At 40.1% G+C, this 13,875-nt stretch overlaps 1 protein-coding gene across 1 annotated transcript in view; it reads right to left on the reverse strand.

Annotated features, from left to right (window-relative positions):
- Window positions 1-9,187, reverse strand: part of Pcsk2 (proprotein convertase subtilisin/kexin type 2) — a 255,395-nt gene extending 246,208 nt beyond the window's left edge. The window contains exon 1 of the mRNA XM_013356426.4: window positions 8,655-9,187. Within this exon, the coding sequence (XP_013211880.3) occupies window positions 8,655-8,831 (177 nt within the window). The 5' untranslated portion in view covers window positions 8,832-9,187. The remainder of the gene's footprint in view (window positions 1-8,654) is intronic.
- Window positions 9,188-13,875: the final 4,688 nt, after the last annotated feature.

Raw genomic sequence — 13,875 nt, forward strand, 5'->3', positions numbered from 1 at the left:
TCAGCTCCCTCTCCCATTCTCATTGGCAAATCTTATCTCCTTTGAAGCCCTAACCGTCTTCCTTCACCCTAAATATTAATTTTGCTTCTTAAGTCTTTGAAGTAGGTATGACTCCTAAGTGGATGTTATTATCTTATCTTCCTCTGGGACCTACAAATAAAACTTTATTAGGCCATTTTTCTGTAATTAATCTCAAATAGAAGAGAGTTCCTTTTTTGTGATAAGACTATTCCCTTTACTTTTCAATAAACCAAAAAAAAAAAAAAAAGATAACGAAGAATTTGGGATTGAAGAAATTCTTCCAAGAGGATTTGTAATAAAATTAAAAGCAATTTTAAGTAAGCATAAATATCAGTAATACTATGAATTATGGCTCTAAGTACAAGGTAATGTTTATATTTAGCATGATGCAAAATATATCTAACAAACATTAGGATGAAGGAGACTGAAGGTGAGGAAAAGGGCTGGCATGCAAATTTTCACATTTTGCAACACACTGAGACCATAATTCACTAAATTTAAAATATGCAATTAAATAATTAAACATGTGATTAAGTAAATATAATTATCTCTATGCCACATATACACAAACACACACACTATAATCACAGACTCCTAAATACACACACAACATGTTATCCTTAGTTTTAGGGAGGTATGTTAAGAATTAGCATCACTTTTGTGTAACAAATTTATTTGATGCTAAACAGTTTAGTTTTTCATCCATTTTCTTTCCCATTAAACTCTATAATAATTAAATAATTGAAAACTTAAATACCAGATATGATGTGATCCCATTTCTATAAAACAATTTGCCTATCTTAGTTCTCTCTATATGTATTCACACAAAGATATCTGCCAAAAAAATTATCTAATGCTGGTAATTGTTATTTCTGAGCAATGGGATTTAGAATAACTATAAGAAATGCTTTTCCCCAGTACTTGTTTGTATTACTAGGTACTTTTAAAAATAATGAAATCAGGAGAAGAACTGGGTATTCATGAAAGTTAATGTCAAATATAAAGTCGTAAATGAAGAGAAACCCCCCCTTTAACAGATTTCTTTCTGCTTTTGTCAATTTTTTAATTAGTATCCTGTAAGATTCTCATCTAGTTTGCTCTATGTCAGAAAACTAAGTTTGTGTCATTATTGCACATACAGTGGAAGAGTTTGTTATATTCACCAGAAAATCTCAACACATCATAACACTATCCAAAAAATTACATTCAGAATAGCTCTCGGGTCAGATAGTTTGTCAAGGTAGTTTAGCTCTTCTGATCTATGACTCATGTAGAAACCATCCATTAATACACAACTATTACATTCAGAACTGCAGTGTTAACTTCAGACAGGTATGAACTTTAGCTACATTACCAAGTCCATCTCAATAAAATATATTTCAATTCATCAGTCAATAAAATCAAACTGCAACTCCTAATTTTAAACTATCTTCTGATTATCTGGATTTTGAACAATCGTCTACAAATCCAATAAAGAACCTTTTTTTTTTTTCTGAAATGACATTTCCAAGCTTAAATGTAAAATGAAACCAGTGCTTTAGTCAGCAGAAAAAGTTTGAACTTCAGGTTTTATGTTTTCTTCTCTAAGCCTAACTTCTGGTACAGGTAAATATATGATTATTGGAAACTTAATTATAGCATCACTCTCTTCCATGATATATCATTCTTACTATAACCTTGTGGTAGAAATTATTGGCTTTAACCCTCAGTCTCAGATAAAAAATCTTAAAGACATAAATCTTAAAGAGTTTAAGTGACTTTTTCCATAGCTGCAAATGAAAGAGCTCAAATTTAAAGTTACAAATTTCAAAGTATTTTTAATTTTTCTTCTCCATAAGGAATATAAAACCCTTTTGCCGCTCTGTCCTTTCTACTGGTAGCCAATATGCCCTATTCATAATGAATGCTTAGTATACATTTCCTGACTGGTGAGTATACTTGGATCACAAGATAGTGATTTGGCCATAGGTTCAGAGAGAATGTGCTAGAAGAACTATGCTTTAAGAAATTATCTCTGTAGGATGCATATCTCTATAGGCAACAGTTCAGCTAGGAAGTAGAGGCAAGTGGCAATCAGCAAGTGGGTACCTGCATATTTCAGTGTTTCCCTAAAATTCCCAATAATCAGTAGTAGAAAGAATGAGCTCTTTCAGCAGAGAAAATAAAGTCTGCATTTAAAACATGATCAAAATTTAAAAGGGGAGGGGAAATTACACCTCTTTTTCTCAACTGAACGAATATCTAAATCAGCTTCTATTTCAAAAGGTCTTTATAGTTATAGTAAGAAAATAAATAAAATATTATTTATTTTCCCCTTCCTTATGAGATGAGGAGATACGTCTAGGAAACTCTTCTTTTGAATGACAATTGACTGACCAATATAGTTAGAGTAAAATTATATAATCCAGATCCAGTATTGTTAGAATGTTAAGGTACCATTAAATAGGTAGAAGTAGATATTCTGAACATGTAAATCTGACAAAATTTCATATCCATAATAGGCAAATAAATCCTACAAATAAAAAAAAAGATGGAAATCCCAGAAGAAAAATACATACAATAAAAAAGATGGGGCTGGGGATGTGGCTCAAGCAGTAGCGCACTCGCCTGCCATGTGTGCAGCCCGGGTTTGATCCTCAGCACCACATACCAACAATGATGTTGTGTCTGCCGAGAACTAAAAAATAAATATTAAAAATTCTCTCTCTCTCTCACTCTCTCTTTAAAAAAAAAAAAAGAAGAAGATGGAAAGCCCCAAAGAAAAAATATTCAGGGCAAAAGACCTGAACAAATACTATACAGGAGACTACATACAAATCACCAATGGGCCTATGATAAGGAATTCCACTTTAAAGGTCATAAGGGAAATTTCAATCAAAATCATAATGAGACACTACTTCACACCCAATAGAATGGCTTACAGAAAATAAATAAAATATTAAATGTTGGTGAGAATGTGGAGCAACTGGAACTCTCAAGTACTTGTAGTGGGATTATAAATTGGCATAGTGACTTTGAGAAACTGTGTGGCTGTCTAGAGTAACAAAAAATCTGAGATGGCCCCAAGATTTCTGCTCTCTGGCGTACATGCCCTGGGTAATCACTTCCCTTGTGTGTGGGCAGTCTAGTCTGTAAATCTGATGGGTTTCATTCTTCTGAGTAGATTACTCAAAGGTGAAGGGATTTGTCAAGGTAATTAGGGTTCCAAATCACTTGATTTTTTAATCAATTAAAAGAATCAGAGAAAGAGGAGAAATTATCCTGGTGGTTCTGACTTAATCAGATTAAACTGAAAAAGGAATTGGCCCCTCCCAAAGGAAGAGACTGGAAGGGCAAGAGTGTGAATGGTTATTGAGGAAGGTATGTTAAACTCATGAAGGTGGTTTCCAGGAGCTGCAAGTGGTCCTGGCTCAGCAACCAGTAAGAAAGTGAAGACTTCAGGTCTACAACCACAAGGAATGAAATACTTCTAAAACCCCAAATATGCTTGGAAATGGATTGTTCCCTTGTCATGCCTCTAGATGAAGACACAGAAGGATGATGATGTGTCACGACTTGGCAGAAATACACCAGATTTCTTGCCCATGTTAGCTGCAAAATAGCAAATCCGTGTGGTTATAGGCCACTCAGTTCTAGTGACTTGTTCTGTAGCAGTAGAAAACCAATGAAATCTCCTAAAGCCAAATGTATGCATACTCAGCAATTCCCTTCCTAGGAATTCCCAACAGAAGGTGCACATACATTAATTCACCAAGTACACATACAGTCATCCTTTGTTATCTGACAGGGATTGGTTTCAGGATGGCATTATATAAAATGGTATAAATTTGCAATACAATCCACACACATCTTTCCTTATGTACTGTAAGTCTCCTCTAATTACTTACAATACCTAATACAATGTAAATGTGATGTAACAGTTATTATCCTGTATTGTTTAGGGAATAATGATAGAAAAAAAAGCCTGTATATATTCAGTATAGACACAATATTTTTTCAAATATTTCCTGATATTTTAAAATATTTGGTTGAATTTATGGATATAAAACTGCCTGGATATGGATGGCTAACTGTACTTTGATATCCACCCAAGCAATATTTATAGTAGCCAAAAGGGTATCAGTCTGCTCAGAGGCATGGCAAAGGAACAATCCACTTCTGAGCATATTCAGGTTTTTAGAAGAATTTCATTCCTTACAGTTTTAGATACAAAGTCTTCATTTTCTTGTGGTTGCTGTGCAGGGACCACTTGCAGCTCCTGGAAGCCACCTTTGTGTGCTCACAGCATAGCTTCCTAGAGCTATGATATTTATAATAGCCAAAACCCAAGTGAGCGGGAGGGGCCTTATGGATACTGGTACTATTGTTTCCAGTCTGGGTTTTGATTACACAAGTGTGCTCATTTTGTGAAAATATTAAGCTGCTCTCTTTCCTAAATTTAATTATATTATACATCCATAAAAGTAAAATGATCAGAAATTAATTTTATTACTTGATAGCACAATTATTAGTTGATTATTTTTAGAATTTAAAAATTCTCACATATAAAAATGATTAGGTGATTTTACCTGTGTAATCCCAAGTATTAATTCTCTAAAGGCAAAATAGACCATAATAAAACAAAAACTCGTAATCATTTTTAAACCTTAACTCCTGACTTTTTTAAAAAACTTAACTCTTAGTTTTTGTCCAATCCTCAGTACATTGCTTCAATAAATAATTTGCTTCTGTTTCAAGAGAATTGAAATTTGTAGTGTATTGAGAATTTAAAGGTGGTCTTTATAATCATGCCTTTGCCATTATTGTAAGCTCACACCCTCTAGACCTACGTATCTTCTCTGGAGGATGTAGGGTTTTGGGCCACAGTCAGGTTATATTAATAAAAAAAAATTTAGCCTCCACAAACCTTTCAAAAAGTAAGCATAGATATTTTTACTCCATTTTAAAGGGAAAATAAATGTTTGCTAATGGTCTTATAAAAATAAAATCATTAAATAATTGATAAGTATTGTTCTAATATATCATATACAAGACATTATGGTAGATATTGGGGCTATAAAATTATATGTCACTTTTCCTTTTGGAAGATTTATGATCCATGTGAAGAAGTATGTACACATACACTGTTTGATAACATAGTTCATATGTTGATATAAAATAAATGGTAAATATTCAAAAAGGTGAAAGGGAAAAAAAGAAAGGGGAAATATCAGAATTATAAAATGGTCCTTTAAGGGAAGAGCCCTTGATTTTCAGGGTGGCTTCCTGGAGGCAGCATGATATAGAAAAACAATTTATTTTCTTTCAAGCAAATTTAACTTTAAATTTGAGCTCTTTCATTTGCAGCTATGGAAAAAGTCACTTAAACTCTTTAAGATTTATGTCTTTAAGATTTTTTATCTGAGACTGAGGGTTAAAGCCAATAATTTCTACCACAAGGTTTCTGAGGTTCAAATGAGATAATTTAGCAAAGTAGCAGATTCTCTTGGTCCACATTGCTGCCCCTTCATGTGGATGAATAAATGACCATGGAGACTCTTTGGTATCTGACACACTATTGCATGTTCAGAAGGGAGTTGAGAATCTTCGAGGGGTCACAGCATGAAAGAAGAAGGACATATGGGAATTTAAAATGCAAAGCAAATAACAGAAGTCAGCAAAAGTGCAGGGTGATACACTGTAAGCTAAATAGGACAGTGGGAAATCTGAAATTATAAAACTGAGAAAGTTTTGTCAAAGGCTGGCAAGCACAGTAATGTGCTGGTTATGGTGAGGACACCAGAAATTTCATCCCTGAATATTTAGCTTTCCAGTGGAAAACAGCTACACTCATCTTTACACACCATGACACAGGACACAAGTGATACTAACTTCTGTCCTGCAGGCTTTACCATTTGGCCCCATAAGAGTTTGGAGAAATCTTATTTTGTTCCATGACATCATGGAAGGTTCAGAGTAGGTATGAAGCATGGGTAGCACATGGATCCAAAGGAGGAAAAGAGGGTTTAGTCCAGAAAGGTGTTCTGCAATGCAGTCTAACCTGCAGAAATATCTCATCATAGACTTATCGTTGCTTAAATGTGTATCAAGGCAAAGATCACTGGAATTGTTTAAGGGGTACTACCTGAGAGGTTATGAAGAGTTTAGGAGACAGATGATTCCCATTCCTCCCAGATAGAAATTGCAGATTGGAAGTTGTGATGCAAAATCAATTCTTCTCTCCAAGGAAGAATGAGGGAGAAAGAGGCCTTATTATCTGATTTTACCCCGGAATACAACCACCTTGTCATTTTAAAGTAAATCTACTGAAATGATTCATATTTGATGGGATAGTCTCTACACTTTCTTGCTTGCATTCCATTATCAAAACTGTGAATCCCTCATTAAGCTGTTTGTTCCTATGGAAAAAAATAAAAAACTTCTCAGAGAATTAATAAGTTAAGCCATTATCAGTCTAAGTGTGATTAGGTTTCCAAGATCAGATCTAAGGGCATATTTTCTTTTTCTTCTCTTTTTTCATATTTTTATTGGTGCGTTATAGTTGTACACATTGATGGGGTTTGTTGTTACATATTCGTACATGCACACAGCATAACAATATAATTTGGCCATTATCATTCCCCAGAACTTTCCCCCTCCCTCCCTGCCCTCCACTCCTGGTCCTTTTCCGCTAGGGATCTCTCTCTCTCTCTCTCTCTCTCTCTCTCTCTCTCTCAGTAGATCCACCCTTAAGGACACATATTCAAAGAAGGAGAAAAAGGGGAGATAAACCAACTAATAGCAATATCTGCTTGCCCTCGGAAACTGTGCCTGGCAGAGAGAGGGAGTCACAGGTACATCTGCATCAGCTGCAACCCTTTACACTCAAGAATTAAGGATCCTTTTTCATCACACCCCAAAGCCCACAAACCCTGCAAACACCTCCCTTGGTTTGCTGTGTTACTTAAGGACTCCAGTACATAAAGGTTCCCAATAACTGTCAGTTATTAATAATCACTGTTACATCTTATAATGGCGCCTGGGTCCTGGGTCTTGCCAAGTTTAGAGAAGGGAGAAACAAGGGGAATCTGCTTGTTTATGGTGTTGGAAGCGCTCTGGAAACAGCCTCCAGGCCCTGGGCCAGAAGGACAGGGACTGCTCCCCCGGCTGGCGCCTTCTCTTCCCTGCTCCACCCACGCTTCCCGGGAGCAACAAGTTCTCTTCTGTGAGACCCGCCCGCGCGCCACTGGCAGACCCGGTGCCTCCTCCAAGACCGCTGTCAAATTCTTGCCAAACACACCTGGGGGGGGAAATCGCGGGTGCCTACGCCCTACGGAGGCGGGAGAGCCCACAGCACCTGAAAGAGCCCTGGCTGTGGTTGGGAGAAGGCGGGAGGTGTTAAGAGTCGGGACAGAAGATACGCTTAAGGAGCCCCAGTCCGCGCGGCCCTTCAAGGCAAAAGCAACTACTAAGAGCATCCCCTGCCTTATCTCAGGCATCTGTCCTCCTGGGATCTGGAGCGAAGAGATAGTGCCTGCAATCTTACTGACCCACACCCAGTCCTCTCGTAGCCAAACTGCACCTCTCTGTTGTCCTTCGGGTTCCCCTTGCCCCAGCTTATTCCCTCATCCTCACTCCACCCCGACTGGCGGCACTTCCTCTATGGACACTCGAGATCACGGACACAGATTATTTAGCGGGAAGAGCAAGCCAGTCAGCTCCGGTCCCTGCCCAGAGCTCTCCTCTCTCCTTTCAAAATGGGCACCCGGAGTCCCCTAAGGAGTGCGGAGGCGTCCAGGCTGGGAGCCTCATCCAGTTTCCTAAACAATTGAACTCTGACAACTTCTGGGAATGGGGATCCCCGCGCTTTCCTGGGAAAGCCAGGCTGGCGGCCCACATATTAGGAGAGGGCACCTCGACTACTCAGAAGGGAATTCCCCTCAAAATCTACTTCTGCTCCACTCCTACACCAGGAGTTGGGAACTAGGAAGCCAAACAGGAGTGCGCTCCGCGGGGTGGGTGGTCGTGGGGGCGGGTGGAGGGGGTAGGGGGCGACAGCGTATAAGTTCTGCCCGGATTTTGGAAAGAGACCAGTTCATGGGTTCAAGTCTCCTAGAGTCAGGAAGCTCTTGTTCCCAGAAGGGCAGGGACCGAAGGCACTGGGATGAAAGTCCTCCAGGCGCAGGGTCAGGGAGCGGCGAGGTAAATTGCAATGTGCAATCTTTGATCCCTGTCGGTGGGAAACTATTTTTTCTTCGGGAGATGGGGGTGGGGGAGACGTCCCTGGCAAAGCAGTCAACATCAAGCCCAGCTGTTCAGGGCTTCATCTCTTCGTCCCCATGCAATCTCGAGAACTTGGTACCTCGGACAGCAGCCCGGGCGCATGGCATCCTTTGCGATGTGTTATCCTATTTTCACTATCAAGTCAAAGAGCAATAAATTATTTTGATGACCTTACTACTACAGATGAAGGACATTTTAATTACATAACCCGTAAAAAAAAAAAAAACCACCGGAGGCAATGTCGTGTTAAAGAGCCGATGGCAGAATATCTGCATCGCATGAAAAAGAGAGCAAACTTGCAAATCTGCAAGGAGATTGCGCAGGGCTCCTCTCCTTTTGAAACAACATGCGAAATGCATGGGAAATCTTACCTTTCGGACTCCAAAGCCGTGTTCTGCTGCAACTTGGCGAGCTTCTTCCTCTCCCCCTTTATGCAACTCCACAAGAAAATGATTCGTGAAGACTGGTTTCTCGGCAGATGCAAAAACCATGACACAGAAGAGGAGCCCAGCGGCTGCCTTCCACTGGGAGCCACAACCACCCTTCATCCTTCTTTGGGAGTGAAAAGTGGGGTTAGAAGGAGCGCAGGCTGGTGGAGCAGGGGACCCGAAGGGGAAGGTGCAAATAAAAAATAGATATGTAGTTTTTTGTTGTTGTTTAAAAAAATCTTTGTATGGAGAAAGACTGAATTGGGGCTTGGAAAGCAGCAAATCAGTGTGTGTTCTCCTCCAGCATCTGGCTGGCGGGGAGGCTGTGTAGTCAAGCGGCCCGGCTTGCTGGCAGGGGTGCGAATGTGGGGAGCTGTGTGTACCGGAGAGAAAGAGCGAGTGTATGTCTGTGCTTGATGCTAAATCTGCATTTTCAGCTCCTCCTCGGCTTCAGTTCCACTGGGGCTGGAGTCGAGCACCAGCCTGGGTGACGTGCGCCCGACAGCGGCCAATGAAGGCCGGAGTAGCAGCGGGCCCCGCCCTGGGCCGCCCCGAGCCCGCCCCCGCCCGCCCCCGGCCCGGCCGGTCCGCCTCCGCCGGTTGGGGGCGCAGCGCCTGGAGTCCGTGCCCCCACCCCTTTCAGCACCCGGAGAGCTCCCCCATCTCTGCCCGGGCGGCCACGCACCCAGGAAAATCCCCCCAGCTGTAATCAGGCCGGCGGCGCCGGAGTGATGTCATTGTTTGTGGAAATCTGTAAGGATCAAGGAAGGGAATTACGGGGTGTACCGCTCACGGAGGCCCCGAGGGGAGCGGGGCACCGGCCTCTCCCTATTCCAGTTCCTTGCTTATTTTCCTCTACAAAACAACTCTCTTACACACACACATACACACACACACACACACACGCACGCACGCACGCACGCGCGCGCACACACTCACACACACTCACACAGTCCAGGCGTGCTTGCTTTCCCTTTCCCCAATAACAAAGCAAATATGAACCTCCTCCCGCCACTTTGGGCAAACCCCAAGGGAGGTTTGCTCCGCTTCCAGGCTCCCCTTCTAGGGATGACCCAAGGGGGCAAGAGTGCAGGAACCGTCTCTGGGCTGTTTTTGTTCTTCTGTAGGCTCCCGACAGGTCGGGAACTAAGCAGCTGGGAAGCCAGCAGGAGACCCGGCTCTCCCCCGTCCGCGACAGCGATTAGAAGATTCCCCTGCAGGAGTCCGGGCTGCACCTCCAAGATTGCGTTCAGTAGAGACGCGGCCAGACGGACTCACCTGGAGGCACATTCTCAGACTTGGGAGACTTTCCTCCACCCAAGGACAGAGGGTGTGCTTTTGAGAAGGTGTAGCCACGGATTCCAGGCGCTGGGTCAAGACTTCCTCGCTGAGCTTCTTCAGCTGGAGGCAAATTCGAACCAAGTGGCAGGGGGTCAACTAAATTATCCAGTTAAGAAATAGGCACTTATACTCGTGTTTGTTAATTACTAACTACTGATTTCCCTTTTTTACCTGAGTAGGTGGAAGTAGACATGCTCTGCCTGTAATGAAATGAGGACGATTGTTTTTAAGCAACTCAAATATTGTTGAGTTACAGAGTATTTACACTCATCTTGTTTATCATTTAGCAAAGTTCAAAATCCTGCCTTATGACAGAGACTCTTTCTTAGGTGCTTGCTTGAGTGTATGTAGAAGAGAGGCAATGTAGAAGTGGAGGGAGATGTTGGGAATTACATCACACACACACACCACACACACACACACACACACACACGCACACACTTCCTTTGCACTTTAACACAAAGTCACCATCTATTGCAGAGGAAAGCATTCTTGGTAGAAATGAATACATTCTCAATGCCATGGGTCATACTGTCATCAAAGATCTGGTTGTAGTCATAGTTGGTTACCCCAGAGCACTTGCAAACATTGCCAAAAAAAGAAAAAAAAGGAAAAAAGAATTTTAAAAAGTGGGCCATGATGAAGGTTTTGATTAAAATGTAAGAAGTCTATAAGTTATTATTGTTATGATTACTTAAATTCCTTTAAGAACTATCATGAAATGCTGAGAAGTTTGTATTGTAAGACATGTGCTAAAGATGAAAGGAGCCAGAGTGAAAATAAGGTTTCTTGGAAAGTGTTAATTAAAGGGAGCATATCAGCTCTGGATGTCTGGGTTTGTTGCACAGGAACTTATTTCTGCCAAAGTTCTTTGTTTTTCTTTTTCTTGATCCCTATTTTGCTGTATAGCTTATCCCCTCAGTTTTTTGTTTGACTACAACACAAGGTTTTCTTAGTTAAACACTTTCAACATTTTTTTCTCTCTCTTCCATATATATTTCAAATCAAAGTACCCAGTTGGTAGAAAGCAATACCGCATGGGTCTTCCTGTGCTGTATTGTCATTTGAGAAAAAATGGCATCAAATGCAAAAATTACATTAGATAGACCCACATTCATAGAGAGCATTTGAAAAGCAGTAACGGAGATAAAATCCAAGTCTTTAGAAAAATAGATCTGAAGAGAATCAAATAAGTCAATTTAGAAGATTATGGGTGTCACAAAATAGCACTGCTAATGTAGCTAAATCTCTCTGAAAATGAACATGAAATTACTGTCTATTTACAGATATTTATTAATTTTTCTGAAACCACAGAGCAATAATACTTCATTTCCTAAATAAATTCCAAACATGAAATGCTAGTAAGTATTGAATTTTTATATTCCTATGGTTTGAGTATGGTTTGTCTTCTACGAATGTAGAAATTTTATGGCTGGTGTGGAGGTGTCAAGAGGTAGGGCCTATAAGTAGTGATTGGATCTTGAGAGTTCTTCCCCTCATGAATGCAATAATTCACTCATGGATTAAGAGGTTAATGAGTTACCCAGGGAGTGGTTTTGCTATAAAACAGAGCTTGGTCTGTCTCATCATGGGATGTTCTTTCTCCATTATGTTTGATGCAGCAAGAAGTCTCCAGATGCCAGCATCATTCTCTTGGACTTCCCCAAGGCTAAATTACCTCTATTCTTTATAAATTATCTGGCCTCAGGTATTTTGTTATAGCAACAGAAAATGAACTAAGACATACATCTACATTTTGAGTAATTAAAGCCATATAAAATTGGGTACAAACAAAATAAAACCTGAATGACTGATTAAAATAAGTTATGTTCAATGGTTTATGTAGAATGCCATTCATAATAATATTTACAGAACAGCAAAAGAAATCAAAAGAGAATTTTCTTTGATGCAAATGCTAAATTTTTATTGTACAACAAGGCAAGCCAGTAGAGGAAATGTATCGATACATTATATTGATATTTGAGATGTGTTATTGTTGAATAGAAAGTGACTCTTAAAAGTTCAGGTGTGAGACAATGTAAGAACATTCAGAGGTGAAATGATTTGGTTATGAGAGGTATAACCTAAGCAATGGCTTAATTGATTAATATGGATTATATGGGTGTTAACTATTGGCAGGTAGAATGTGGCTGAAGGAGGTAGGTCACTGGGGGCATGCTTTGGGGTTTATATTTTGTCTGTGGTAAAAAGAGCTCTCTTTGCCTCCTAATTGCCATGTCCTGAGCTGCTTTCCTCTGCCATACTCTACAGCCATGATGTTCTGCCTCCCCTTGGTCCCAGAACTACAGAGTCAGCCGTCTATGGACTGAGACATCTGAAACAAAGAGCCAAATATTTCCTCCTCTAATTGTTCCTGTCAGGTCTTTTGGTCACAGCTATGCAAAAGCTGGCTAAAACAAAATGCAAGTACAGATCCAGATGTGCACACATGGTGTTCTTTCAGATAACTATTTCTCAAGCTCCTTTTTGTAATACCAATAGTGATTTTGGAGAAAGAAGGTAAATGGGAAGGATAATGGCAGTGGCATGTTTGAGAACTGACCCAGCAGCTGGTTGCCAGGAACTTCTATTTCAGACTTTGCTGTTATTGGCTGTATATGCCACTTGAGTTAAACTATTGCACCTCTCAAAAATCTGTATTTCTTCATCTGTAAAAAGATACTTTTGGGCGGGCATTGTGGCACATGCCTGTAATCCTAGCAACTCTGGAGGCCGAGGCAGGAGGATTTCAAGTTAGAGGCAAGCCTTAGTAAGTGAGACCCTAAGCAATTCAGCAAAATCCTGTCTCAAAATAAAAAGTAAAAAGGGATGGGGGTGTTGCTCAGTGGTTAAGTGCCCCTGAGGTCCAATCCCCAGTAGTAAAAACACAAACAAAACAAAACAAAACAAAACAACTATTGAATTAAAACCTTCCAGATCCAAAAATATAAACTTTAAAGAGATGCTAAAGCACAGTGTATAATGTAGAAAGCATATTAGTAGCTTGAGAAATGTTGAGGACAATCATACTTTTTGATAATATTATGGTGGCCAAAAGATTTACTTCTTTTTATAAACTTCCCCCAAACTTTACTGATTTTAAGAAAATAACTGGCACAAAGAGATTGACATTCGGTACCAGGTATGAAAGTCACCAACATCTGGAGGTACTTTTAATATATCTACTGTTGTATTTATAGCAATAACATGAAGTATTTGGTTATGGTTAAGATGTGCCACAGAACCCCACTGTCTCTTTGCAGATGCCTTGTAAATACCAGAATATTCATCTCATGACTTCATAACTGTAAATCAATAGTTCTCTGAGTGATTAAAAAAATTCAACCCGTTTAAAGCACTAATAGGATTCTCCCATTCAGATGTACTTCTAGAAGGAAGACTTTGGACCCACAGAGCAGCAGATCAAAGATAACCTACCAGGGGGTGGGGGAACAGAATGAGCTGAAAAGAGTCCTAGGGGAGGCTATTGGACCTTTAAATATTCTTTGGATCATTATAATAAAAATCTCATTTTTTTTCTGTTTAAATATGACCTTGTTAAAAATCGGATTGTGCTTCTCCATCTCTGCTACATTCACTCTGAGCACATTGAATGTGGTAGTGATACTTTCATTGGGCAGTAACAATTCTCTATCATATTTACTACCAAGTTTTTCAAGCAGATTCTTCTTACAGATCCTGTCCTCCCTGTTCTCTCAACCCCAGCCCATACTCAAGGTTTCTGAAACACTGATACCTCTTGTAATGGTTTAGATGTGTAGTGACTCCCAAGAGCTCATATGTAAGATAATGCAAAGAAATT

The sequence above is a fragment of the Ictidomys tridecemlineatus genome, chromosome 5 (assembly GCF_052094955.1).
Source record: "Ictidomys tridecemlineatus isolate mIctTri1 chromosome 5, mIctTri1.hap1, whole genome shotgun sequence".
NCBI classification, from domain to species: domain Eukaryota; kingdom Metazoa; phylum Chordata; class Mammalia; order Rodentia; family Sciuridae; genus Ictidomys; species Ictidomys tridecemlineatus.